The following is a 26,677-nucleotide window of genomic DNA, read 5'->3' as shown; positions in this document are numbered from 1 at the left end:
TAAAGATAAATGATCTAAATTAACCTCCTCTGATATTTGAGAGATTAATCATTTGCTATTACTAAACCGAAAGTGGGAGGTACATGCGTTGCAGAGACATAAAAAGGAGCAACATTTGTCCGAGAGTTTAGACATTTCATTTTTTATTCAAAAACCAAGCCGACACACTGTGGAGAACCTTTAACTGGATGCTGAGAAAGTGCAACCTGTCTAAGGAGCTGCTGATCCAGTTCTACAATGTGATAATCCAGTCTGTTCTGGTTTGGATGAGCCAACAAACAGGACAGGAACAGACTGGAAAACTAGGACTGCAGATAAAATCATTGGTGCCAGCCTGCCCTCAATTCAGGACTTATACTCCTCCAGAGTCAGGTAACCCTTCACACCTTGAACACAACCTGTTTGAATCTCTCCCTTCTGGGTTCAGTGAACATCAGTCATAAACCGCCAATAATCCTGTAACACCAAATTATACACTGCTGCTGTAATAGATTATAATTTGACACTTTCTAAAGCACAATTTGCTTTTGAAAATGTACATATCATCTGTCACTATCAATATAAATCCTACACACTGTTTATACAGTAAATAGTCATCTTTATATATGCATACTGTACATTATCTATTTGGGATGTATGCATTTGCACAATTTGTTTTGTTTACGATTTACAGAACACTTGGCTTGTAAATACACGTTTTATTTCTTATTATCTGTCCAGCTTTGTTGTTCTTGTCCCTTATTTCTATTTATGGGCAAGTGGTAGTACTAGTAGTAGTAGTAGTAGTAGTAGTAGTAGTATAGTTTCAGAGTAGGACCATAACGCATGGTTTAGTTCAGCTGCTCATGACCCTCTACAGCTACACATATATCAGCTGAAAACAAGACACACAACATTTTTCATTGTCAGTTACATCACATGTGTCTATACACAGTGAAGGAGGTAATTATAAAACGGTTGAAGTCAGGGTGGAGGAGCTTACAAGAGCAAACAAGCAGGAACACAGTTCACAGAACAGCTTCAATCTGAAGGTATAGGTAAGAACTTTCCTTATCTTTCCTCACGGTATAAAGGTAGATTATCAAAATACTACACTTGTAGTAATGTAAACAGGATAATCCTAGACAAAGTTAACTGTTAACAAGGTTTTTGGATTCCTGTTGAGAAAAAAAATTGAGTTTAGAAAAACTATCAAAAGCTTTTGGTAAAAAATGATTTGCAAATTTAAAAAGTTTTGTGAAAACAGTAGCAAAAAATATATCAGTGTCAATATTGTATTTTTGCAGAGAATTGGAGCATTCACTCTGCAATTTCAAGATCTAAATGTGTTTCTTTTTTTAGACAGTTTCCACAGACTGACCATGACTGAGTACAAGCTAGAGGTCACAACAGGTGACAAGCAATGTGCAGGAACATGGGACCACATATTCGTCACCTTAATTGGAACTGAAGGGCAGAGTGAGCGAACTGTGTTGGACAACTTTGGCGTCGACTTTACAACTGGGACAGTAAGTTGAATCCTGTTGAACATCCTCATCAGGTCTGTGACAAAGTAATGATTTTTGTTCGTGCATACATATATGCTGTGGTAGTATTTGTCTTCATGACTAATCAATGAAACGTTTACCTTTATGTCATTAATACACTTTAAGTTACAGTGAGGAACATTTTACCGGCTATGCAACCGTTTCAATTTAATACTGATGCCTCTGTATGAGCTACATAAGTAAATGAGACCATCAGCGAGAAAATTGGCTATTTCAATATAGTACATTTCTATGCTTTTCATTGGTCCCACTGGCACCAAGTCTGTCCAGGCTTGGTGGACGTATGTTCTCTTTAGATGCTTGCCTATCAACATACGTGCTGAACTGAGTTTGTTCAACAAAAAACTTTTGGACACAGTTTTATGTGACACTTATACATTTGATCCATACTTTTCTAAATTTAGTATGTAAAATGTACGGACGAGTTCATGTTCACGTTTGGTTTTTCATAAGGTGAGCTGCACTACTTTATGAGTTGTCAAATTCTTCCTCAAGGTGTGGCCTATCTGACTTTAACTGCCATAACTGCTGCACAGACTGTGTTACTGCAAGTAAACAGGAAATGTAAGGCAGGAGCGTTTCTAGGGTTTGAGGACATTCAGGGCTTAGCCTGGAGCTCTGCAGGGGGTCCAAGGGATCCTTCCCCGGGAATTGTGTTGCGTTAAACAAATTCTTATTTGATGGTTATTTATATATTATGACACTTACATTCACAGTACATATATAATCATTTTTTTAAAATCAAGTGTGTAACACAAAAACTGGTTAACTTTACAGATTAATTATGAATTGACCCTTCACTAAACCCCACCCCCCTTGGTTACTGTTGCTAGGCCTGTCAAGATTTCGCACACTCGGCATGTCAAAGTGGCGTTTTTCAACACTATGGAAATGGGAATAATTGTTCAGAAATATCAGAGAGAAGTAGACAGAAAGGACGACACTGTGCATTTGAGAGCTAACGTTACATTCACAATATAATTTGTTGGCTGAGTGTTGTGAATGAAGAGGAAATTATAATTATTACAATGCAAACGTCTACTTCCCAAGTACAAACATAGACAGAAACAACACTGTTCATGCACAGCAGGGTAAGTCAATATATTGTTTCTATATTGTTTCTTTTAGCTAAGTCAACATTTAACGTTATGACTCCCTAGAGCTTTCTTTTTTCAATTTAAAACTAAATTATCTCGCTTTTACATTTGTTTAAGGCGCGCTACGAAATTGCTCACACATCATAGGCTTGATACATTTATCGGTTATCATAAGTTAATGATAATTAAAATTCAACCGTCTTTGTTTGCATACATGAGATAGCTAAAGGTATTAGCATTTTACTTTGGAACAAACAAAGTAGTTTGTGTTGATCTTCGATGGATTCAGCTGTGAGTGAGGTCTTCCACACTGTTTAATCCATATCCGACGTCGCTCCTCTTGAGCTTTTGGCTTCAGAAAGGTGAAATATACAACAATCTCCCCTAAACTTTAAGGATATCTGCTGTCAGACATGCAGGTTCCATACACACCACTGTAAGCTTGACAGGCCTCCTGCAACTTAAAATCACACAATAAAAACACAATCTAATAGCATTTCATCTTTATGATGCTACAGTCACATAATACATTTAAATTCAGTTGTCAGAGTCTTAGATGATGATCAAGGTTTCTAAATGTTTTTATATCAAAATAACTATTTAAGAAGACTGTCCGGTCTGTGTGGACGTTTGTACTCCTTACACACTTATGTATATCATGTTATATTAAATATTATCAGTTAAATGTGTATTGACAACACTCCAACATGTTAAACTGTATTATAATGTATTTGTTTGTTTAAATTCATATTAATCCTTATTTCCAGACAGGGAATTACACCATCAGCACCAATTTGTCTCTGGGGAAACTTCTGCTGGTCAAGGTGGAGAAAGATCCTTTTTTGTTCCTCCCAGAAGATGAGTGGTACTTCTCCAAAGTAGTGGTGACGACTCCTGAAGGAGAAGCCATTCTTTTCCCCTGTTACAGATGGATCTCCAGAGGAGAACTGGTGGAGCTGAGAGGCGGGAGAGGTCGGCTTCAAGTTCCCAAAATATTTGATTAAAGATACTTTATTGAGATTTATAGATATCACTACTTTTCACACATTTGTTTTGTTGAGTTTGTCAATTTTGTCTTTTAAAATTGTACTGATGTTATGTTCTTTTCATGCCTCAGCCTTGAAGGTTTTTGAGGAGGACCATCCCATGTTGATTGACCACCGCAAGAAGGAGCTGATACTTAAAAAGAGCTCTTACCAGTATGTTTGTATGTGTGCAGTACAGTATGTACCAGGAGCTGCTGTTATGGTCTCAGAAGTTCATCTGGAGAAAATTATACGTGCCTTTTGCTAACTTTGTGTTTTTTTGTGGGTTTGTTTTTTTCAGGTGGAAAATGTTGGCTGAAGGACTACCCAACATCAACCACGTCAATAACGTCTCTGAGCTCCCAGCTGATATCCGCATATCTCAGTCCAAAACAACCGAAGGAAATCATGCGAAAATGATGATGTAGGTCTACATAATGTATAAAATGGACACAACTGGGCTCGATTACAGTCACGCTTTCTATGTTTTGAGACAAAAAGTAAATTTGAAGCAAAAATATCAGTATAATGTTTAAACATGTATTCCGTGTGCCTCTTTTTTTTTTTTTTTTACCCTGTCTTACTTCAGTGGTATTGAACTCAAGATCAAGGGGCTGCTTGGATCTACTGAACAATGGGAAAGCATTGATGACATGAAAAAAATCTTCTGGTGGAAAAAGACAACTATGTCAGGTAGATTGTTTTTCCCCATTAGCCACATCTGCAGCGCAACTCACAACAAAAATGTCATTGTCATCATTTCACAACAAGTGAATATGAGCATTTGGCAGACATCATCAGTTCCAATGTAACAAGAGTTCTTTCTGCAACATTGCTTGATACTAATACAATATGTATTAAAGCACTTTAAGAAAAGTTGATACACTGCTTCTTAAATGAATTAAGTGGACTCGGCACTACTATATCTGTAATCCATCTTGGATTTTTAATTTTTTTTAAATCATCCCAAAATGAAAACCCAAGGAACACTTCTAACTAGAAATGTGCACTCAGCAGAGTGTAGATATCAGCTAGGTGTGTCTAAACAACTGAATACAACCCATAGTTGGCTATCCCCCCATTTAGACACGTAAACACACTTCATTCAATCTCGATAACGAGTGTAGTGTACCAGGCAATCTGCTCAAAGTCGTCATATACAATGTTTCATACAATCTTGCCAAAAACTAAATTAAACTCCCCAAGCTGTTTGACCGCGTAAGAGCAGCTGAGTGGCGGCGATGTACTCAGCTGTGTGTGTACTATAGTACTGTTAGCTGTTAGGGCTAAGCACACCGTCTCACTAGCCTCTGTAATCACTAGCAGCCCTTCCTGGGTACTACAGTTCAGAGAAGTGAGGAGTCAGCAAGCAGTCAATGGTAATATAAAAAAGAGGTGTTTTAAGAAAGTATGAGTCATCACTGGGCACCTAAAACATTATGCTGTTTCCAGCAGCAGAATGTGCGATTAGGTTACACACTCGCGCACACACACACACACACACACAGATAATAATGTAATATTTTCCTAAAATATGTAGTTGGTATAACATTTATTGTATAGTTATGATTTTGAAATTACTTTGAAATATGGTCGGTTAAAAAATGTTCAATAATTGAAAGAAACAACAGAAGCCCTGTGTGATAGCACCATTCCAACATCTATTGTCAGTTTTGAATGAAATTCTACTGTATCTTAAATATCCATTAAAATTAGTTAACAATGTCGAATTACATTAGATTGGATGTTGTTCCTGTTGGGTAAAACAATTCATTTTATACAAAAGTAGAAATCTCTCAGGAACAAACCAGCAATGACTATGATCAACATGTACTTCAAAAAAGTTAGATATGATATAGATATATAGATATTATATGAAATATCATATTTGCAATTCTTCCAGAGAATGTTGCAGAGCACTGGAAGGAAGATGACTTTTATGGATCCCAGTTTCTGAACGCAGTCAATCCCAACGTGATCAAGCGCTGCTCAGAGCTTCCTCCAAACTTTCCAGTCACCGAGGAGATGGTGAAGCCGTTCCTGGAAGAAGGAAGCTCTCTGCAGGAGGAGCTGAAGGTATGAAAGCAGAGTGGCTTTAGTTTGGAGATAATCTTTGCTTTGGTAGACAATTTCTGTGTTTATCATCCCAATATCATACTATCTGTGAAACCTTTTGATGTCTTAAAGACGTCTTTCCTCTGTCTTTCTTTCCCATACAGAAAGGCAATATATTCCTCTATGACCAGAAGAAGATGGATGGAATACGCCCTAGAGACTATAATGGTGAACCTCTGCACGTGACTGCTGGTCTCTGTTTGCTCTACGTGAACCCAGAAAACAAACTGATGCCCATTGCAATACAGGTCTAGTCACATGATCATATTACATCCCATAGTACATTACTATGTTTTCAAAAGTCCAGTTGCAGTATTTTAACAAACAAAAACTAAATATGTTTTTTTTAAATCAAATTCCAGTTGCATCAACAACCTTCTGAGCAGAACCCCATCTTTCTGCCCAGTGACCCGGAGACTGACTGGCTGCTTGCCAAGATGTTTATTGGAAATGCTGACGCCATGGATCATCAAGTAGTCGAACACCTCATGAAAACTCACTTCCTGGCAGAGGTCTATGCTGTCGCCGCTCTCCGCAGCTTCTCTGTGATTCATCCCATCTATAAGGTATGATTACACAGCAGAGGTCAGAGTGCTGTGGAACTTCTTTTATCTATTCCCTTGATCTGAAATTATGATCTGACTTTTTAGTGATAAGTCTTTTAAGATATGATCAATGACAAATCTGCAAATTTCTTGCCAGAAGTTCTTGGTGTGAAAAGAAAAATGCCAAAATATGTATATCTGAATATTCATCACAGAAAGAGCAGTCTGTGTTTGTGTCTTTTTAGAATGCCTGCATGTAGTGGTTGGTAGGGTAATAATCATGAATAATTATCAACACTTCCTTAAACGTATAAACTGAGTAAGCACCCTACCCTTCCAATATATTACATTAACCAAACCATTCCAATATGCTATGACATATGAAAGTATAGCCATAGACTTTTATAGAAAAGACAGCACATAAAGGCACATCAAACAGACTCTTTTCCTGAGTAAATCAATTGTGTATTTGCTTGGTCTAGTAAGCAACGGTCTTAATAGTGCAGACCAAGATATTTTTGGAATTTCAGCCCCACCATTCTATTTAGATAACTGTAATGTTCTATCCAAAATAAGATTTAAAATGAGAATGTTAGCTTATAGATTTCTTTGGTGATCAACACAAAAACAAGATGTGCTGCCTGTAGTTTACTCAAATAAGCATCGTAACGTGACTTCCTTTTGTCTGATCAGCTGCTGTTTCCACACTTCCGGTACACTCTGCACATAAACACAAGAAGCCGCACAACTCTTTTGGCACCTGGCGGGGTTTTAAGTAACGTATGGCTCTAGAAAATACATATTTCTGAATACAATTAGACTGCACCATTGCAAGACACATTTTTAGCCTTTGACTTTTTAACAATGCATAATTCTTTTATTTCAAGAAATGTGTCTAATGGTAACTATTTGTGCATTACTGATTTATTAGAGTTCACTTGGGTATGACGGAGTGAGGGAGCTCATGAGAAGGGATCTCGCTGAAACGACCTACAGCTCCCTCTGTCTGCCAGAGAACATCACTGCACGAGGACTGGAATCCATCCCCAACTTCTACTACAGAGATGATGGCCTGAAGCTGTGGAAAATCATCAACAGGTTGTCTTTCAATAAATATCACATCTGTCCACACCGATTTATTCTACAAGCAACAGCTGAGAGTCTTTCAGTCTTGTTCACACACAAACATTTCAAATGTAATTATTTTGTGTTCACTAGCTTTGTGAAGGCAGTAGTGGAGTACTACTATCCCTCAGACAGTGAAGTACGTAAAGACACTGAGCTGCAGGAATGGATCAGTGAGATATTCACACATGGCTTCTTAGGAAACAAAGCCTCAGGTATTTAATCATGTTGGGAAGTCATTTGTAAACAAAAGATATATAAAAACTTAACAGCAGCCTTTAATATTTCACAAAGATAGGGATTGCCAATAATTAACTCACAGTAATTGTGCTACCAACAGGGTTTCCAGCAAGCTTTCAAACTGTCGAGGAGGTGATCAAATTCATCACCATGCTGATCTTCACAGTGACGGTTCAACATGCTGCTGTACACAATGGACAGGTAATTAGTTGGGACAATGGAATATGTATTGATGTTTGATCACGTGTATAAGTTAGTTTTAACTAGTGCTGGGCAAGTTAATGCGTTATTATCGCGTTAACGCATTAACTAACGCCGATAATTATTTTATCGCGCTTTAACGCAGTTTTATTTTGATTGTTAAGCGGACATTTTTAACACAATAACCGAACGGCCGGCAGCGAGCGGTGAACAGCTTGTGTGGCGAAGAGACAGGAAGAGCTCTTCCGTCTCTTCCCGTTTCCTTCCTAAATTCCCCTGGGTCCTAAGTCCCTCTAACTACAGCTTCTTATCACCCGCTATGTACCAACGTACATATATAACAAATACCACACATATTACGATAATCAGCGTTGCATATGTCTGACCAAAATACCAAAAAAAGAAATTATTCATTTAAATTATTTTTTAGAGTTTTTGTATAATAAGCATATATTTAGTTATTGCTACTGAGAATTTAACAAACATAACAACAACAAAAAGAGAAAAAACATGACGTAGATAGGTTTGCAGTTTTCAAGGTGAATATGTCAAATTGCATCTATTACACGCAGTTGTGAACACCGGCTGAATATCTATTATCAGAATCATAACTATTTTAACTGCCACTGTGTAAAGGGAATACTGCTGTTAAAAAGCACGTTATTTGTTTAAAGTGTTTGCAAACCAAATGTTATTGCACTTTTGTTCATACAGCAGTACTTTTAATTCATTATTTAATTTTGCGTATAACAATGAGATTAATCGCAAAACATGCGATTAAAAATTGTAATCGTTACCCAGCACTAGTTTTAACACTAACACAGATGTATGAACATTTGGCGGGTCTGCAATCAGCTTTTTATTCATTAACTTTTTTCCTTTAGCTGAGCATTATAATGGGGTAGGTGTTTCACAGAATAGTCAACTATCAAACCAGTCGACACTTTGTACCGTTTTAGACTAATCGTTCATCTGTGGTTCGGTGCCAGCAGCCTGCCCATATGAGTCTTTTAAAGCCTAGGTGGGTCCCACCTACAGTCGTTAACCCTTTACTGTTTGTATTTGAGATCCTTTTGATGAGAATTAATCAGTTATTGGGTGAAAAAAAATATGATATAGGCTATCTCCTGTGATTAATCAACAACTGGACTACTTTTTCGGACTGGTCCATGCAACAGTCGTGAATGCCCTACAATGGTTCAACGATTGAATTCCCAATGTAGATTTCTACAATGTTTGACATTAAAATAAGTTTATTGAATTAGTTTTGTATCAAAGTTGTTACATATTGAAATTTCTTTCATAACTTAGTTTGACTACTACTCCTGGGTGCCAAATGGCTCACTCCTGCTGCGCAAACCTCCTCCAACCACTAAGGGGCAGTCAAGCATGAAGACTATTTTGGAGACCCTCCCAGATCTTGGCGAGACAGTCAGCTTTGCATCATTGTTTTGGCTACTCTCAGAGAAGTACACTGACACGGTAGGTTTGGGGATGATAAACATTCATTATAACTCATCCACATTTTAAGTGTTTAAAATAAGCTTTGTCGTACCAAGCACAATACTATCTCAATCTGATTTACTGTTTCGTTTTGTCCTTTTGGCAGGTTCTCATTGGTACATACCCCGAAGAACGATTCCATGAGCCTGCTCCAAAGCAGATGATCAAGGAATTTCAAGCACAGTTGTCCGACCTCAGTGAAGCAATTTCAACAAGAAACCTGCAGCTTGAAATACCCTACATATACCTGAACCCTACTCAGATCGAGAACAGTATTACTATTTAGCGCAGCCTGATAAGCCTTTTTTATCTCTCTGTATTAGGCAACAATATCAATACCTTTTGAACACCTGTCTTGCATGCTGGGTTGTGGGTTAAACTCTGGAAGACTATACTCTAGGCTGTGTCATGTTAAGTCAGTCTATGATAGAGTACCTGTATCTTTGTGTGAATTATGTTTTACATAGACATGTTGAGGAATACCTTAATTAAATGAGCAGTTTTGTAAGTACATGTTTCAGCTTGGACTCATGCTATGCATCAATGAGGCCAAAGTCCAAAACAGCAAATATCTGCTGAGCAGTGATGACACATTGTTATGATTCTCTGAAGAAATCTGGAAAAAATCTGGATCTAAACCATCAAGGCCAGCTAATTCCCTGATGTTTATATTTCTTCAAGCATCCTGTTTATTCATTGAAAGGTGTAAAGTTAAAATCCAAAGACAACGTTTTTTTTGAGAGTTAGAAGAATTTTAAAGGCCAGGAATCACACACATTTTTTCCCAGTCAGATAAATAGAAAATGTGTAAAAATGCTTGCTCACAAAAAGATTAAAAGATTTTTGTGCTCATTATACTTGATTTTAGCTTGATTTAAGGTTCTCACAATTGCTGACATCATTTGCAAATACAGCAGAGGCTTTATATTTGTATGGAGCATTGGTTTAAAAAAAAGTGTTGACTTTTTTTGGGATGTTTACGATAGGACCGTGTCGGTGACTCTGTAATTTGTGTTAGATGTGCAGAGTCACAAAAACATTTAAAAGGACCAGAGACAGGAGCAAACCAATCCCAATTTAGGTCCCCTGTAAATAATAAAGCTCGCTGTAATTCACTGTCGACTAAAGATTGTTAACACAATGTATCTTTTGTTGGAGAAGGAAGTCTCTCACATCCCACAATTGTCATAATGCTACACTGTAATGAATTCACTCTTAATGCTATTTTAATTCAGTGTCTGAGGGAGTGACGCCGAGATCGAAAAGTGGTGTGCAACCTGTGGTTTAGCGGTATGTACCTTTCCCTGGGTGTGGCACTGATGTTCAGCGGTATGTACCTTTCCCTGGGGTGTGGCAATGTTGAGACTGAGTGCAGATGTCTTAAACTGTCTTCCAAGACATTCTGTGGATTGCAAAGTCACTGCTATAATGAAGCAGTTTCACTGTCTGTTTTACAGTTACCAACCATCATGGAAAAGTACAAGCATTATACATATATCATTCTGTATTTTTCCAACACGCTGTAGCATTATGACAACAACTCAGCGTGTTGGAAAAATACAGAATGATATATGTATAATGCTTGTACTTTAGAATTTACCACAGGTGATTGCACACGCAACAATTTGCCCATTGTGGAATGGTCTACAAATGGTGAGGATAACAGTGAACCCCCTCACACACTAATACAGCCTGAAGGAGGTAGTAATGGTCAATCCGATGCATCACAGACAGGTAGCAACATACACAGATGGTGGGAGTGGCTAAGCATACACCGGAAAAATCCTCAGCAGGGCAGGAAAGGCCACTGGAATCAATCTTCTCGATCTTATCAATCTTCTCCTCTAACGCCGCAAGAAAGTAAACGAGTGTATTTTACAATAATATCAAACCATTTCTTTAACATCAGCACAAGCTTGTTAATTTAGAGTACATTGAGTCTGAGGAAATTTCTGGCACTACAGGTTCTGTTGACCGAGGACAAGTACACAATCTTCAAGTGGTCCCATCTGAGCATGTTGAGTTATGCCATCCTGAAGAAGACATACTTTTTGTGAATGATGATGCCTTCATGTCTGACAAACACAGTGAACTCAACAACTGGAAATAGAATGATATGTTTAAAGAGGTGACGGGTGAAGACCAGAAATGCATCTCATCGAGGTGGGTGTGCACACTCCAGGAGACACCTGATGGTGTTGTACCTAAACCAGATTAGTTGCAAGAAGCTTTGAAGAAATGAACACTCAGGAGCTCCCAAAAGACTCACCTACATGGCAGCTAAATGACATGAAAGCAGCCTTTTAACAAGGCAAAGAATTAACCCGAAATGTCTCTATCGGTCCTCTCAGGGTCCTCCGGCTTCCTCCCACAGTCCAAAGACATGCAGCTTAGGTTATTTGGAGACTCGAAATATGGCTGCTTGACAGAGTTCTCTGTGTGTGTACTCATGCTTCCTTACTTCCTCATCCCTCACTCCCGTAACTGTCCATGCTGGATCTGTCCCCATTGTTTTAAAAAAGTTAATAAGTTATTAGCATGACTGCATCCATCTAGCCTAAGCTGTCAGGTGTAGGCTACAGCTACTAGAGAAGCTAATAAGTATAATATAATAAATAATAAGTAGATGTACTGTTTCCCTTTCCCGCTAGTCTGCTGTCTGAGAGGTCATGTTGATCTGGTTCCAGCTCGTTCAGCTGTAGCTTCTCCGCCAAAGTTCTCCTCTCAAACGGGTCTTGGACGGGCGTTGGCGCTCACCTGTTGCGACTAGTCCCGACGAGAACGCGCAACTCGGGGAGATACAGATTCTGCCCCAAGCGGAATCTATTTGAGGACGCTGATTGGCTAAATTGCATGTCACACATTTACATCTGGCAATTGGCTAAACTGCTTCATAGACCCGCCTCCTGTGGACCATTTCTCCAGCGCCCCATCGCTGCTGAGACATGCAGACAGGTGGAGAGGACGTGCAGGAAAAGCATATATTTTGCGCAGATATCATATTTTATTATATACATATACATATACACATAATACTGGGTGCATTCTATATTTCAAAAACACAAATATTGACAATTTGTATAATTTATTATTATTTTTATTTTTATTTCAGAGTAGGACCATAACGCATGGTTTAGTTCAGCTGCTCATGACCCTCTACAGCTACACATATATCAGCTGAAAACAAGACACACAACATTTTTATTTGTCAGTTACATCACCTCTGATGTGAGGGAGGTAATTATAAAAAGGTTGAAGTCAGGGTAGAGGAGCTTACAAGAGCCAACAAGCAGGAACACAGTTCATAGAACAGCTTCAATCTGAAGGTACGGGTAAGAACTTTCCTTATCGTTCCTCATGGTATAAAGGTAGATTATCAAAATACTACACTTGTAGTAATGTAAACAGGATAATCCTAGACAAAGTTAAGTGTTAAAAGGGTTTTTTGATTCCTGTTGACCAAAAAAATTGAGTTTAGAAATGCTTTTGGTAAATACATTATTTACAAATTAAAAAAGGTTTTGTGAAAACAGTAGCAAAAAATACATCAACAGTGTCAATATTGTATTTTTGCAGAGAATTGGAGCATTCACTCTGCAATTTCAAGATCTAAATGTGTTTCTTTTTCTAGATAGTTTCCAGAGACTGACCATGACTGAGTACAAGCTAGAGGTCACAACAGGTGACAAGGAATGTGCAGGAACATGGGACCACATATTCGTCACCTTAATTGGAACTGAAGGGCAGAGTGATCGAACTGTGTTTGACAACTTTGGCGTTGACTTTACAACTGGGACAGTAAGTTGAATCCTGTTGAACATCCTCATCAGGTCTGTGACAAAGTAATGATTTTTGTTCGTGCATACATATATGCTGTGGTAGTATTTGTCTTCATGACTAATCAATGAAACGTTTACCTTTATGTCATTAATACACTTTAAGTTACAGTGAGGAACATTTTACCGGTTATGCAAAAGTTTCAGTTTAATACTGATGCCTCTGTATGACCTACATAAGTAAATGAGACCATCAGCGAGAAAATTGGCTATTTCAATATAGTACATTTCTATGCTTTTCATTGGTCCCACTGGCACCAAGTCTGTCCAGGCTTGGTGGACGTATGTTCTCTTTAGATGCTTGCCTATCAACATACGTGCTGAACTGAGTTTGTTCAACAAAAAACTTTTGGACACAGTTTTATGTGACACTTATACATTTGATCCATACTTTTCTAAATTTAGTATGTAAAATGTACGGACGAGTTCATGTTCACGTTTGGTTTTTCATAAGGTGAGCTGCACTACTTTATGAGTTGTCAAATTCTTCCTCAAGGTGTGGCCTATCTGACTTTAACTGCCATAACTGCTGCACAGACTGTGTTACTGCAAGTAAACAGGAAATGTAAGGCAGGAGCGTTTCTAGGGTTTGAGGACATTCAGGGCTTAGCCTGGAGCTCTGCAGGGGGTCCAAGGGATCCTTCCCCGGGAATTGTGTTGCGTTAAACAAATTCTTATTTGATGGTTATTTATATATTATGACACTTACATTCAAAGTACATATATAATCATTTTTTTAAAATCAAGTGTGTAACACAAAAACTGGTTAACTTTACAGATTAATTATGAATTGACCCTTCACTAAACCCCACCCCCCTTGGTTACTGTTGCTAGGCCTGTCAAGATTTCGCACACTCGGCATGTCAAAGTGGCGTTTTTCAACACTATGGAAATGGGAATAATTGTTCAGAAATATCAGAGAGAAGTAGACAGAAAGGACGACACTGTGCATTTGAGAGCTAACGTTACATTCACAATATAATTTGTTGGCTGAGTGTTGTGAATGAAGAGGAAATTATAATTATTACAATGCAAACGTCTACTTCCCAAGTACAAACATAGACAGAAACAACACTGTTCATGCACAGCAGGGTAAGTCAATATATTGTTTCTATATTGTTTCTTTTAGCTAAGTCAACATTTAACGTTATGACTCCCTAGAGCTTTCTTTTTTCAATTTAAAACTAAATTATCTCGCTTTTACATTTGTTTAAGGCGCGCTACGAAATTGCTCACACATCATAGGCTTGATACATTTATCGGTTATCATAAGTTAATGATAATTAAAATTCAACCGTCTTTGTTTGCATACATGAGATAGCTAAAGGTATTAGCATTTTACTTTGGAACAAACAAAGTAGTTTGTGTTGATCTTCGATGGATTCAGCTGTGAGTGAGGTCTTCCACACTGTTTAATCCATATCCGACGTCGCTCCTCTTGAGCTTTTGGCTTCAGAAAGGTGAAATATACAACAATCTCCCCTAAACTTTAAGGATATCTGCTGTCAGACATGCAGGTTCCATACACACCACTGTAAGCTTGACAGGCCTCCTGCAACTTAAAATCACACAATAAAAACACAATCTAATAGCATTTCATCTTTATGATGCTACAGTCACATAATACATTTAAATTCAGTTGTCAGAGTCTTAGATGATGATCAAGGTTTCTAAATGTTTTTATATCAAAATAACTATTTAAGAAGACTGTCCGGTCTGTGTGGACGTTTGTACTCCTTACACACTTATGTATATCATGTTATATTAAATATTATCAGTTAAATGTGTATTGACAACACTCCAACATGTTAAACTGTATTATAATGTATTTGTTTGTTTAAATTCATATTAATCCTTATTTCCAGACAGGGAATTACACCATCAGCACCAATTTGTCTCTGGGGAAACTTCTGCTGGTCAAGGTGGAGAAAGATCCTTTTTTGTTCCTCCCAGAAGATGAGTGGTACTTCTCCAAAGTAGTGGTGACGACTCCTGAAGGAGAAGCCATTCTTTTCCCCTGTTACAGATGGATCTCCAGAGGAGAACTGGTGGAGCTGAGAGGCGGGAGAGGTCGGCTTCAAGTTCCCAAAATATTTGATTAAAGATACTTTATTGAGATTTATAGATATCACTACTTTTCACACATTTGTTTTGTTGAGTTTGTCAATTTTGTCTTTTAAAATTGTACTGATGTTATGTTCTTTTCATGCCTCAGCCTTGAAGGTTTTTGAGGAGGACCATCCCATGTTGATTGACCACCGCAAGAAGGAGCTGATACTTAAAAAGAGCTCTTACCAGTATGTTTGTATGTGTGCAGTACAGTATGTACCAGGAGCTGCTGTTATGGTCTCAGAAGTTCATCTGGAGAAAATTATACGTGCCTTTTGCTAACTTTGTGTTTTTTTGTGGGTTTGTTTTTTTCAGGTGGAAAATGTTGGCTGAAGGACTACCCAACATCAACCACTTCAATAACGTCTCTGAGCTCCCAGCTGATATCCGCATATCTCAGTCCAAAACAACCGAAGCAAGTCATGTGATAATGATGACGTAGGTCTACATAATGTATAAAATGGACACAACTGGGCTCGATTACAGTCACGCTTTCTATGTTTTGAGACAAAAAGTAAATTTGAAGCAAAAATATCAGTATAATGTTTAAACATGTATTCCGTGTGCCTCTTTTTTTTTTTTTTTTTTACCCTGTCTTACTTCAGTGGTATTGAACTCAAGATCAAGGGGCTGCTTGGATCTACTGAACAATGGGAAAGCATTGATGACATGAAAAAAATCTTCTGGTGGAAAAAGACAACTATGTCAGGTAGATTGTTTTTCCCCATTATCCACATCTGCAGCGCAACTCACAACAAAAATGTCATTGTCATCATTTCACAACAAGTGAATATGAGCATTTGGCAGACATCATCAGTTCCAATGTAACAATAGTTCTTTCTGCAACATTGCTTGATACTAATACAATATGTATTAAAGCACTTTAAGAAAAGTTGATACACTGCTTCTTAAATGAATTAAGTGGACTCGGCACTACTATATCTGTAATCCATCTTGGATTTTTAATTTTTTTTAAATCATCCCAAAATGAAAACCCAAGGAACACTTCTAACTAGAAATGTGCACTCAGCAGAGTGTAGATATCAGCTAGGTGTGTCTAAACAACTGAATACAACCCATAATTGGCTATCCCCCCATTTAGACACGTAAACACACTTCATTCAATCTCGATAACGAGTGTAGTGTACCAGGCAATCTGCTCAAAGTCGTCATATACAATGTTTCATACAATCTTGCCAAAAACTAAATTAAACTCCCCAAGCTGTTTGACCGCGTAAGAGCAGCTGAGTGGCGGCGATGTACTCAGCTGTGTGTGTACTATAGTACTGATAGCTGTTAGGGCTAAGCACACCGTCTCACTAGGCTGTGTAATCACTAGCAGCCCTTCCTGGGTACTACAGTTCAGAGAAGTGAGGAGTCAGCAAGCAGTCAATGGTAATATAAAAAAGAGGTGTTTTAAGAAAGTATGAGTCATCACTGGGCACCTAAAACATTATGCTGTTTCCACCAGCAGAATGTGCGATTAGGACACACACTCGCACACACACACACACACACAGATAATAATGTAATATTTTCCTAAAATATGTAGTTGGTATAACATTTATTGTATAGTTATGATTTTGAAATTACTTTGAAATATGGTCGGTTAAAAAATGTTCAATAATGAAAGAAACAACAGAAGCCCTGTGTGATAGCACCATTCCAACATCTATTGTCAGTTTTGAATAAAATTCTACTGTATCTTAAATATCCATTAAAATTAGTTAACAATGTCGAATTACATTAGATTGGATGTTGTTCCTGTTGGGTAAAACAATTCATTTTATACAAAAGTAGAAATCTCTCAGGAACAAACCAGCAATGACTATGATCAACATGGACTTCAAAAAAGTTAGATATGATATAGATATATAGATATTATATGAAATATCATATTTGCAATTCTTCCAGAGTATGTTACAGAGCACTGGAAGGAAGATGACTTTTATGGATCCCAGTTTCTGAACGGAGTCAATCCCAACGTGATCAAGCGCTGCTCAGAGCTTCCTCCAAACTTTCCAGTCACCGAGGAGATGGTGAAGCCGTTCCTGGAAGAAGGAAGCTCTCTGCAGGAGGAGCTGAAGGTATGAAAGCAGAGTGGCTTTAGTTTGGAGATAATCTTTGCTTTGGTAGACAATTTCTGTGTTTATCATCCCAATGTCATATTATCTGTGAAACCTATTGATGTCTTAAAGACGTCTTTCCTCTGTCTTTCTTTCCCATACAGAAAGGCAATATATTCCTCTATGACCAGAAGAAGATGGATGGAATACGCCCTAGAGACTATAATGGTGAACCTCTGCACGTGCCTGCTGGTCTCTGTTTGTTCTACGTGAACCCAGAAAACAAACTGATGCCCATTGCAATACAGGTCTAGTCACATGATCATATTACATCCCATAGTACATTACTATGTTTTCAAAAGTCCAGTTGCAGTATTTTAACAAACAAAAACTAAATATGTTTTTTTTAAATCAAATTCCAGTTGCATCAACAACCTTCTGAGCAGAACCCCATCTTTCTGCCCAGTGACCCGGAGACTGACTGGCTGCTTGCCAAGATGTTTATTGGAAATGCTGACGCCATGGATCATCAAGTAGTCGAACACCTCATGAAAACTCACTTCCTGGCAGAGGTCTATGCTGTCGCCGCTCTCCGCAGCTTCTCTGTGATTCATCCCATCTATAAGGTATGATTACACAGCAGAGGTCAGAGTGCTGTGGAACTTCTTTTATCTATTCCCTTGATCTGAAATTATGATCTGACTTTTTAGTGATAAGTCTTTTAAGATATGATCAATGACAAATCTGCAAATTTCTTGCCAGAAGTTCTTGGTGTGAAAAGAAAAATGCCAAAATATGTATATCTGAATATTCATCACAGAAAGAGCAGTCTGTGTTTGTGTCTTTTTAGAATGCCTGCATGTAGTGGTTGGTAGGGTAATAATCATGAATAATTATCAACACTTCCTTAAACGTATAAACTGAGTAAGCACCCTACCCTTCCAATATATTACATTAACCAAACCATTCCAATATGCTATGACATATGAAAGTATAGCCATAGACTTTTATAGAAAAGACAGCACATAAAGGCACATCAAACAGACTCTTTTCCTGAGTAAATCAATTGTGTATTTGCTTGGTCTAGTAAGCAACGGTCTTAATAGTGCAGACCAAGATATTTTTGGAATTTCAGCCCCACCATTCTATTTAGATAACTGTAATGTTCTATCCAAAATAAAATTTAAAATGAGAATGTTAGCTTATAGATTTCTTTGTTCATCAACACAAAAACAAGATGTGCTGCCTGTAGTTTACTCAAATAAGCATCGTAACGTGACTTCCTTTTGTCTGATCAGCTGCTGTTTCCACACTTCCGGTACACTCTGCACATAAACACAAGAAGCCGCACAGCTCTTTTGGGACCTGACGGGCGTTTAAGTACAGTATGGCTCTAGAAAATACATATTTCTTTTAATTAGATTGCAACATTGCAAGACACATTTTTAGCCTTTGACTTTTTAACAATGCATAATTCTTTTATTTCAAGAAATGTGTCTAATGGTAACTATTTGTGCATTACTGATTTATTAGAGTTCACTTGGATATGACGGACTGGTGGAGCTCATGAGAAGGGCTCTCTCTGAAACGACCTACAGCTCTCTCTGTCTGCCAGAGAACATCACTGCACGAGGACTGGAATCCATCCCCAACTTCTACTACAGAGATGATGGCCTGAAGCTGTGGAACATCATCAACAGGTTGTCTTTCAATAAATATCACATCTGTCCACACCGATTTATTCTACAAGCAACAGCTGAGAGTCTTTCAGTCTTGTTCACATACAAACATTTCAAATCTAATTATTTTGTGTTCACTAGCTTTGTGAAGGCAGTAGTGGAGTACTACTATCCCTCAGACAGTGAAGTACGTAAAGACACTGAGCTGCAGGAATGGATCAGTGAGATATTCACACATGGCTTCTTAGGAAACAAAGCCTCAGGTATTTAATCATGTTGTGAAGTCATTTGTAAACAAAAGATATATAAAAATGTAATAGTAGCCTTTAATATTTCACGAAGATAGGGATTGCTAATAATGAACTCACAGTAATTGTGCTACCAACAGGGTTTCCAGCAAGCTTTCAAACTGTCGAGGAGGTGATCAAATTCATCACCATGCTGATCTTCACAGTGACGGTTCAACATGCTGCTGTAAACAATGGACAGGTAATTAGCTGGGACAATGGAATATGTATTGATGTTTGATCACGTGTATAAGTTAGTTTTAACTAGTGCTGGGCAAGTTAATGCGTTATTATCGCGTTAACGCATTAACTAACGCCGATAATTATTTTATCGCGCTTTAACGCAGTTTTATTTTGATTATTAAGCGGACATTTTTAACACAATAACCGAACGGCCGGCAGCGAGCGGTGAACAGCTTGTGTGGCGAAGAGACAGGAAGAGCTCTTCCGTCTCTTCCCGTTTCCTTCCTAAATTCCCCTGGGTCCTAAGTCCCTCTAACTACAGCTTCTTATCACCCGCTATGTACCAACGTACATATATAACAAATACCACACATATTACGATAATCAGCGTTGCATATGTCTGACCAAAATACCAAAAAAAGAAATTATTCATTTAAATTATTTTTTTGAGTTTTTGTATAATAAGCATATATTTAGTTATTGCTACTGAGAATGTAACAAACATAACAACAACAAAAAGAGAAAAACATGACGTAGATAGGTTTGCAGTTTTCAAGGTGTATATTTCAAATTGCATCTATTACACGCATGAAAATAAAGTTGTGAACACCGGCTGAATATCTATTATCAGAATCATAACTATTTTAACTGCCACTGTGTAAAGGGAATACTGCTGTTAAAAAGCACGTTATTTGTTTAAAGTGTTTGCAAACCAAATGTTATTGCACTTTTGTTCATAGAGCAGTACTTTTAATTCATTATTGAATTTTGCGTATAACAATGCGATTAATCGCAAAACAATCATGCGATTAAAAATTGTAATCGTTACCCAGCACTAGTTTTAACACTAACACAGATGTAAGAACATTTGGCGGGTCTGCAATCAGCTTTTATTCATTAACTTTTTTCCTTTAGCTGAGCATTATAATGCGGTAGGTGTTTCACAGAATAGTCGACTATCAAACCAGTCGACACTTTGTACCGTTTTAGACTAATCGTTCATCTGTGGTTCGGTGCCAGCAGCCTGCCCATATGAGTCTTTTAAAGCCTAGGTGGGTCCCACCTACAGTCATTAACCCTTTACTGTTTGTATTTGAGATCCTTTTGATGAGAATTAATCAGTTATTGGGTGAAAAAAAATATGATATAGGCTATCTCCTGTGATTAATCAACTACTGGACTACTTTTTCGGACTGGACCATGCAGCAGTCGTGAATGCCCTACAATGGTTCAACGATTGAATTCCCAATGTAGATTTCTACAATGTTTGACATTAAAATAAGTTTATTGAATTAGTTTTGTATCAAAGTTGTTACATATTGAAATTTCTCTCATAACTTAGTTTGACTACTACTCCTGGGTGCCAAATGGCTCAATCCTGCTGCGCAAACCTCCTCCAACCACTAAGGGGCAGTCAAGCATGAAGACTATTTTGGAGACCCTCCCAGATGTTGGCGAGACAGTCCGCGGTACAGCAATGGTTTGGCTACTCTCAGAGAAGTACACTGACACGGTAGGTTTGGTGATAATAAACATTCATTATAACTCATCCACATTTTAAGTGTTTAAAATAAGCTTTGTCGTACCAAGCACAATACTATCTCAATCTGATTTACTGTTTCATTTTGTCCTTTTGGCAGGTTCTCATTGGTACATACCCCGAAGAACGATTCCATGAGCCTGCTCCAAAGCAGATGATCAAAGAATTTCAAGCACAGTTGTCCGACCTCAGTGAAGCAATTTCAACAAGAAACCTGCAGCTTGAAATACCCTACATATACCTGAACCCTAATCAGATTGAGAACAGTATTACTATTTAGCTCAGCCCGATAAGCCTTTTTTTATCTGCCTAATGCAAGGCAAACATATCAATACCTTTTGAACACCTGTCTTGCATGCTGGGTTGTGAGCTAAACTCTGGAAGACTACTACGCTGTATCATGTTAAGTCAGCCTATGATAGGGTATCTGTATCTGTGTGTGAATTATATTCTACATAGACATATGTTGAGGAATAACTTAGATGAGCAGTTTAGGTAGCAAATGCTGATGTTCTCTCCAAAAATGGTCACAGCAAATTTCCAAACACTTGTTATTAGGATAAGTTGACCACATATTGGGAATCTAAAGGGTTATTTCTAGCATGTACACTCAATCGCAATGTACTCTGGGGCACTTCATTATTACCTCTTTATTATCAAACTATTACCCCACTATTGATATAAGATGCTATATTATATATATGGTATTACAGAGCTGTAATGTAAAGTGCTACATGTTTTCGTTTTCGTTTTGTTTGTTACTGCTCTTGCTTTTCTAGTTTCACCTTTTGCATATAACTGACTTGTGGAGGCCGTTACTTCTAAACAATATCTTACAGGTGAATGAGGGGTGCTGGGAAGGGAGGGATGCATGGCGCATTTGTGATTTCTATTCATTATGTTTATATATGCTATAACACTGCCCTGTGTAATTAGTATTGTCATCATTCAGTGAAAGACAATAAAGAAAACAAAAAAACAATAAGATGCAAAAGTCAACATAATTTGAGGAAGAGTAAAAATGTATGTAACTTGAAAAGTGAACTCATTAGAATGTGTATGTCAAGTCAGACATGTTTTTATACCTGCACGTCTCACGCACTCTCATTTTAATGCATCCAACAACTACTCCACTGATGTGTACAGTCCCTGTAAACAATCTGTGACATTAAATGAAATCCTCTATCTATCCATCTATTTATCGAGATCTGTGAATCTATTGAGATCTAAAGAGTTCACTCTCATATGGGTGATGTATGGCGCGCGGTAATTCTGACAGAGTGGGACTTCATTGTATCTCCCTCTTCTTTGCTGCAAACTACACTATCCGATTTATTTTTAGATTACACTTTACAGTCAATGGGCCACGCAGACTGAAAACAAGAGCTACATCATAGGCTATAATAACCCAAGCCCGCCATACTAAACGATTGAGGGCACATCGTTTGGTTAAGGCTGCAGCAATGTTATTCAGGTTCGGTGTCATTCTCACTCCGGAGTCTTCGGATGTAACGGTTTATATTTTGGGCTCGCGTGAGGAAATGGGCAAGTGGGACCCGCGCGGAGCGGTTCAGATGAGAGCCTCACAGAAGCGCCTGCTGTCCACACATGAACCGTGTCTGTGGATCGGCGAGGTGCAGCTGGCAGAGCCGTTCAAAGACACACTGTGGTTCAAGTTCGTCAAAAGAGTCCGCGGCACTAGTATCTGGGAAGGTATATGCATACATCAACACTGTGATGCTGCGCAACAGATTCAGCCGCGTGCAAAAGGAAATAGTGTTTGAGACGTCACATAGATTTAATGTAAATCCCATCTAAAGTAACGTTCCAGACAAAAAGGCGAAAATAACTCCGCCATGTTTGGTTCATATTGTGTAATCCATCCTTACTGCCACATGGTGGCGGTGAAGTGACACTTGTTATTTATCAAAAGCTCAGTGGCTCGTGGATTTCAGTGCCTACAATAACAGTGGTTATGTACCAAGACGTTTCGGTTAGCAGCATTCCCCAGTGTTAAAATACAATCTTATATTTAATGTTGCTGCATTCAAAATGATACCGAAGTGTAATTTATGTAACTTAACTGTACAAAGGTATTATCCGCAACAGTAAATGGACTCAGAATCCCAAAAGGCCCCATTCAGTGTTAATCATATTATATTACTGTTACAATGTTGTAGCTGGCTGAGCTGGAGCTTATTATATGTAATATACTGATATATATCATATTTTATAAACTGATTGTGTGATTTCTATTTAATTAAAATATATCAGATTCATGTACTGCACTGAAAAAAATGTGGTGTTGGATTTACTTAATTATTTTTAGGTAAGTGGTTGCACGAAATAAATGTATCTATATCCAGATATATATTTTAAGTTGACTTTACTTAATTTATATTCATAATTTTACCTCAACTATTTTGAGTAAAGTTTACTCACTATGTTCATGTTCAGTATACTCAAATGTATTATGTAACCTCAATTACTATTTACCTTTTTTGTTTTAGTAGATTGAGATCAATTTAATGGTTTAATTTCTACAAACTAAAATTAAGTTTGATTTAGTTAAACATTTTTAGCTATTACTAGTATCTTAACTTTCAATTAGTGCTGTGCGATATGACCCAAAATGTATATCATGGTATTTTGCATAACTTTGACGGTACCACGGTATATCACGGTATTCTTTTCAAACTCTCACCTCACCATAAGGCCAAGCGTGCAGAAAACAAACACTCTTATTTCAATGTTTTCGCAGCACTGGTTTAGGAATGCGGTCTTTTCAGCAATTTCAATTGTTAAAATCGACCGTAGATTTTCACACATAGATTCTCATGAGATCTGCTCTATGAGTCTTTCCTTGTCTCTCCTCCCTGTGTCACGGTGTGGGTACATCTCACTGGAGTAAGGAAACGTTTCAGAATACCCTTATTTGATTGGCTAAACTGCATCACGTGACGTGATTTACAACGCATTGGTCGGCGTTTTTCCTGCACCGCTTAACAAGCGCCTTAACAAGCGCCGTAAATGCTGGAAAGGAGCGTAAATGAGTGCGTTGCATAAGGCAAAGGCCCGCAACCCACTGAAAACGGGTCCGCGGCGACCCACCAGTTGAGAATCTCTGGTCTGCAGGATCGTGACGAGCGGTGAACAGCTGTTCGTGTGGCGTGTCTTCCGTCTCTTCCGCTTTCCTTCACCTACATTCCCCTGGGTCCTAAGTCCCTCCCTTTACAGCGTCTTATCACCCTCTATATACCAACGTACATCTATTACAAATGCCACACATATTAAACGTAATCAGCGTTGCATATGTGTCAAACTCTGTCGGTGCATCTCCGGTCTGTCTATGTTCATCCTGCATCAATTTGTTCTGTTCTTTAATGTAACGTTGTGCACGTGATGAGCCTCTCCCAGCTGTTAGCAGACTGTTGTGCTAGCAGGCGAGTGAGCTGTACCCAGCATGCAGTTCAGCGGTGAAATTTTATAAATGTACAATTATTAGTGTTACAAATTGTTTCTATGTCACAAACTGTTGTGTCGTGGTGTTTTGCCCTGTTAAATAGCGTTAGTTGTGGGTTATTCATTGTTGTGTTATAAAGTTAGAACCATGATCAAGGGTCCCTCTCAATACAGTTCCTAGAACTACAGTGAAAACAATCCCGCCTTCAGAATTTGAATTTCTAGCAGTCTGCCCATGCGCAGACAGGAAAACGTGTGGAAATTAAATTGTACATATTTTTTTCTCATTACTTTTACCTGAATAGAATTAACTCATTTTAAACGAGCGCAGAACATTTTGAGATTAATGAAAAAAGATACGTAGGATTCAATTACACATTAAAATCGATTAAATAAACTAAATTAAGACATGTAACATTTACAAGGGGGCCGAATCATTTTTTTCAGTGTGTAGTGGAGTAAAATTTCCCTCTGAACCTTCGTGGAGTGAAAGTCTTCAGTAGCAGAAAGAGATACGACTCAATACAATTACAAGTACCTCAAAAGTAAAAGTACTTTGTTACTCTCCACCACTGGTTGTAATTATTAGATCGATTTTCTCCTTTTGTTTAGGATGCTTAATCAGTTGTTTACCTGGTTAATGCTACATAGTATATGTTCTGCCTGTGTTTGTTTCAGAAATAAATCTTTAAATCATCTTCATGATCACTAAATGTCCCCAAACATCCTAGAATAGATATACGGTCACTAACCTGCTGAAAGGCTGTCCCCTCTTTGTCACCAGGTAGTGGTCCGAGCCACTATATCCATCATCTATCACTAGATCCACTATAAATGTTGTCACTACAATCTCAAGACCATTGTGATTCAAATGTATCAAAAGCTTTACGTTTGATGGAATGGCTTAGCCGTAGCGGGAGGCTATACTTTACGTAATTTCCCATGAAAAAAACTAAAATAACTCATCTGGACTTGTTCCAAACAGTCCCAAACTTCACATGCTTGATAAAACTCATGGCCTGAAGATGTCTACAAGCTAATTTTCACTAAATCTCACAGCGCCACCTGTTGGCAAAAGGAAATCTGCATTTTGTGATAAACACCATCCGACTTACATGACTTTTACACATTGTGGTTTACATTTGATATAGAGGTACATAATGCATGTTTGCACGTGTTCTGTAGCGCCAGGCAGCGGATATAGGAAGCATTGGACTATTTGCAAAGCATCATTTTCAACATCAGGCGGTCCACGCGGGATTTAAAACGTCTCACTCGTGGACGCGCTGTCCGACAGTTGCAGACGTTCTCGGACGCGCAGGCCGGAGTCCCGCCCGCACCCCCGACGTGCTGGAGGATGCGAGGGCCCGTTCATCACTGCTCGCAGCTTTAATTGTTATTGTGTTTGGCAGGACTTTGAGGAAGAAGTAAGGATGAAAGGAAAACCCAACTATAACAAACGCACCTACAAATGTTCCCTTTTAGTGTTGTTCAGTTCTGTGTATGATAATTGTTATTGTGAATGTACTGAAACCCTGGCACCATTTATCATAGAATTCCACTTTTCTTCCTGTACTGGCTTCAAAACGGCAGTATATAAAGTAAAGTACTGCAACATTAAAGCAATGTACATAATGATGCGTTAATAATTATAATTCAATAATATAATTAATTATTTCCAAAACAATCACCAAAGCTACCTTGTTCCAATGCTCATGTGTTTATTGTGTGTTTATTGATACTACTTTGAGAAGCATGCCGATGGCCTTAATGGGATTTTTGGATCTCTACATTCCTACTCATCCAGCATTTCTTTCATCTGTGTCTCTGATCAAATGTAGACTGTTTCTGGTGTTTTCTGTTTGTTGTTGGATGTCCTACAAGCACATGTCTCTGGTCTCCTAGTTTGTCCTCCTTGTCCTCTCTTTTCACTCAGGCTTAATTGTGCTGGGCTATCTTCAAGCCTTGTGTTTGGCAGGACTTTGAGGAAGAAGTAAGGATGGATGAAGGGAAAAACCCAACTATAACAAACACGCCTACAAATGTTCCCTTTTATTGTTTGTTCAGTTCTGTGGAAGGTTATTGTTATTGTCAACGTACTGAAACCCTGGCACCAT

The 26,677-nt window shown here is 38.2% G+C and overlaps 2 protein-coding genes across 6 annotated transcripts; both read left to right on the top strand.

Moving 5' to 3' along the window:
* The first annotated feature begins 140 nt into the window (after nt 1–140).
* On the top strand, nt 141–10,253 carry LOC306711366 (hydroperoxide isomerase ALOXE3-like). Of its 4 annotated transcripts, none has more exons than XM_079180265.1 (15): nt 141–372; nt 1,342–1,508; nt 3,412–3,616; nt 3,762–3,843; nt 3,971–4,093; nt 4,259–4,362; nt 5,573–5,745; nt 5,889–6,032; nt 6,147–6,350; nt 7,023–7,109; nt 7,261–7,427; nt 7,548–7,669; nt 7,795–7,895; nt 9,207–9,377; nt 9,505–10,253. In XM_079180265.1, the coding sequence occupies exons 1-15, from the start codon at nt 189–191 to the stop codon at nt 9,682–9,684; spliced, it is 2,214 nt and encodes a 737-aa protein (XP_079036391.1). In that variant the 5' UTR covers nt 141–188; the 3' UTR covers nt 9,685–10,253. The 4 variants fall into 4 exon arrangements, with proteins under 4 accessions (XP_079036391.1, XP_079036392.1, XP_079036393.1 ...); XM_079180266.1 differs by lacking the exon at nt 141–372 and adding an exon at nt 948–1,037; XM_079180267.1 differs by lacking the exon at nt 141–372 and adding an exon at nt 977–1,031.
* Nucleotides 10,254–12,596: 2,343 nt separating this feature from the next.
* LOC306711367 (hydroperoxide isomerase ALOXE3-like) lies at nt 12,597–22,293 on the top strand. Of its 2 annotated transcripts, none has more exons than XM_079180269.1 (15): nt 12,597–12,724; nt 13,030–13,196; nt 15,100–15,304; nt 15,450–15,531; nt 15,659–15,781; nt 15,949–16,052; nt 17,258–17,430; nt 17,574–17,717; nt 17,832–18,035; nt 18,708–18,794; nt 18,943–19,109; nt 19,230–19,351; nt 19,477–19,577; nt 20,901–21,071; nt 21,199–22,293. In XM_079180269.1, the coding sequence occupies exons 2-15, from the start codon at nt 13,050–13,052 to the stop codon at nt 21,376–21,378; spliced, it is 2,010 nt and encodes a 669-aa protein (XP_079036395.1). In that variant the 5' UTR covers nt 12,597–12,724; nt 13,030–13,049; the 3' UTR covers nt 21,379–22,293. The 2 variants fall into 2 exon arrangements, with proteins under 2 accessions (XP_079036395.1, XP_079036396.1); XM_079180270.1 differs by having other exon boundaries at nt 12,655–12,730.
* Nucleotides 22,294–26,677: the final 4,384 nt, after the last annotated feature.

Source organism: Pholis gunnellus, assembly GCF_910591455.1.
Source record: "Pholis gunnellus genome assembly, chromosome: 19".
NCBI classification, from domain to species: Eukaryota; Metazoa; Chordata; class Actinopteri; order Perciformes; family Pholidae; genus Pholis; species Pholis gunnellus.
Note: the sequence above shows the minus strand (reverse complement) of the source record. Positions and strands in the feature narration are given on the sequence as shown.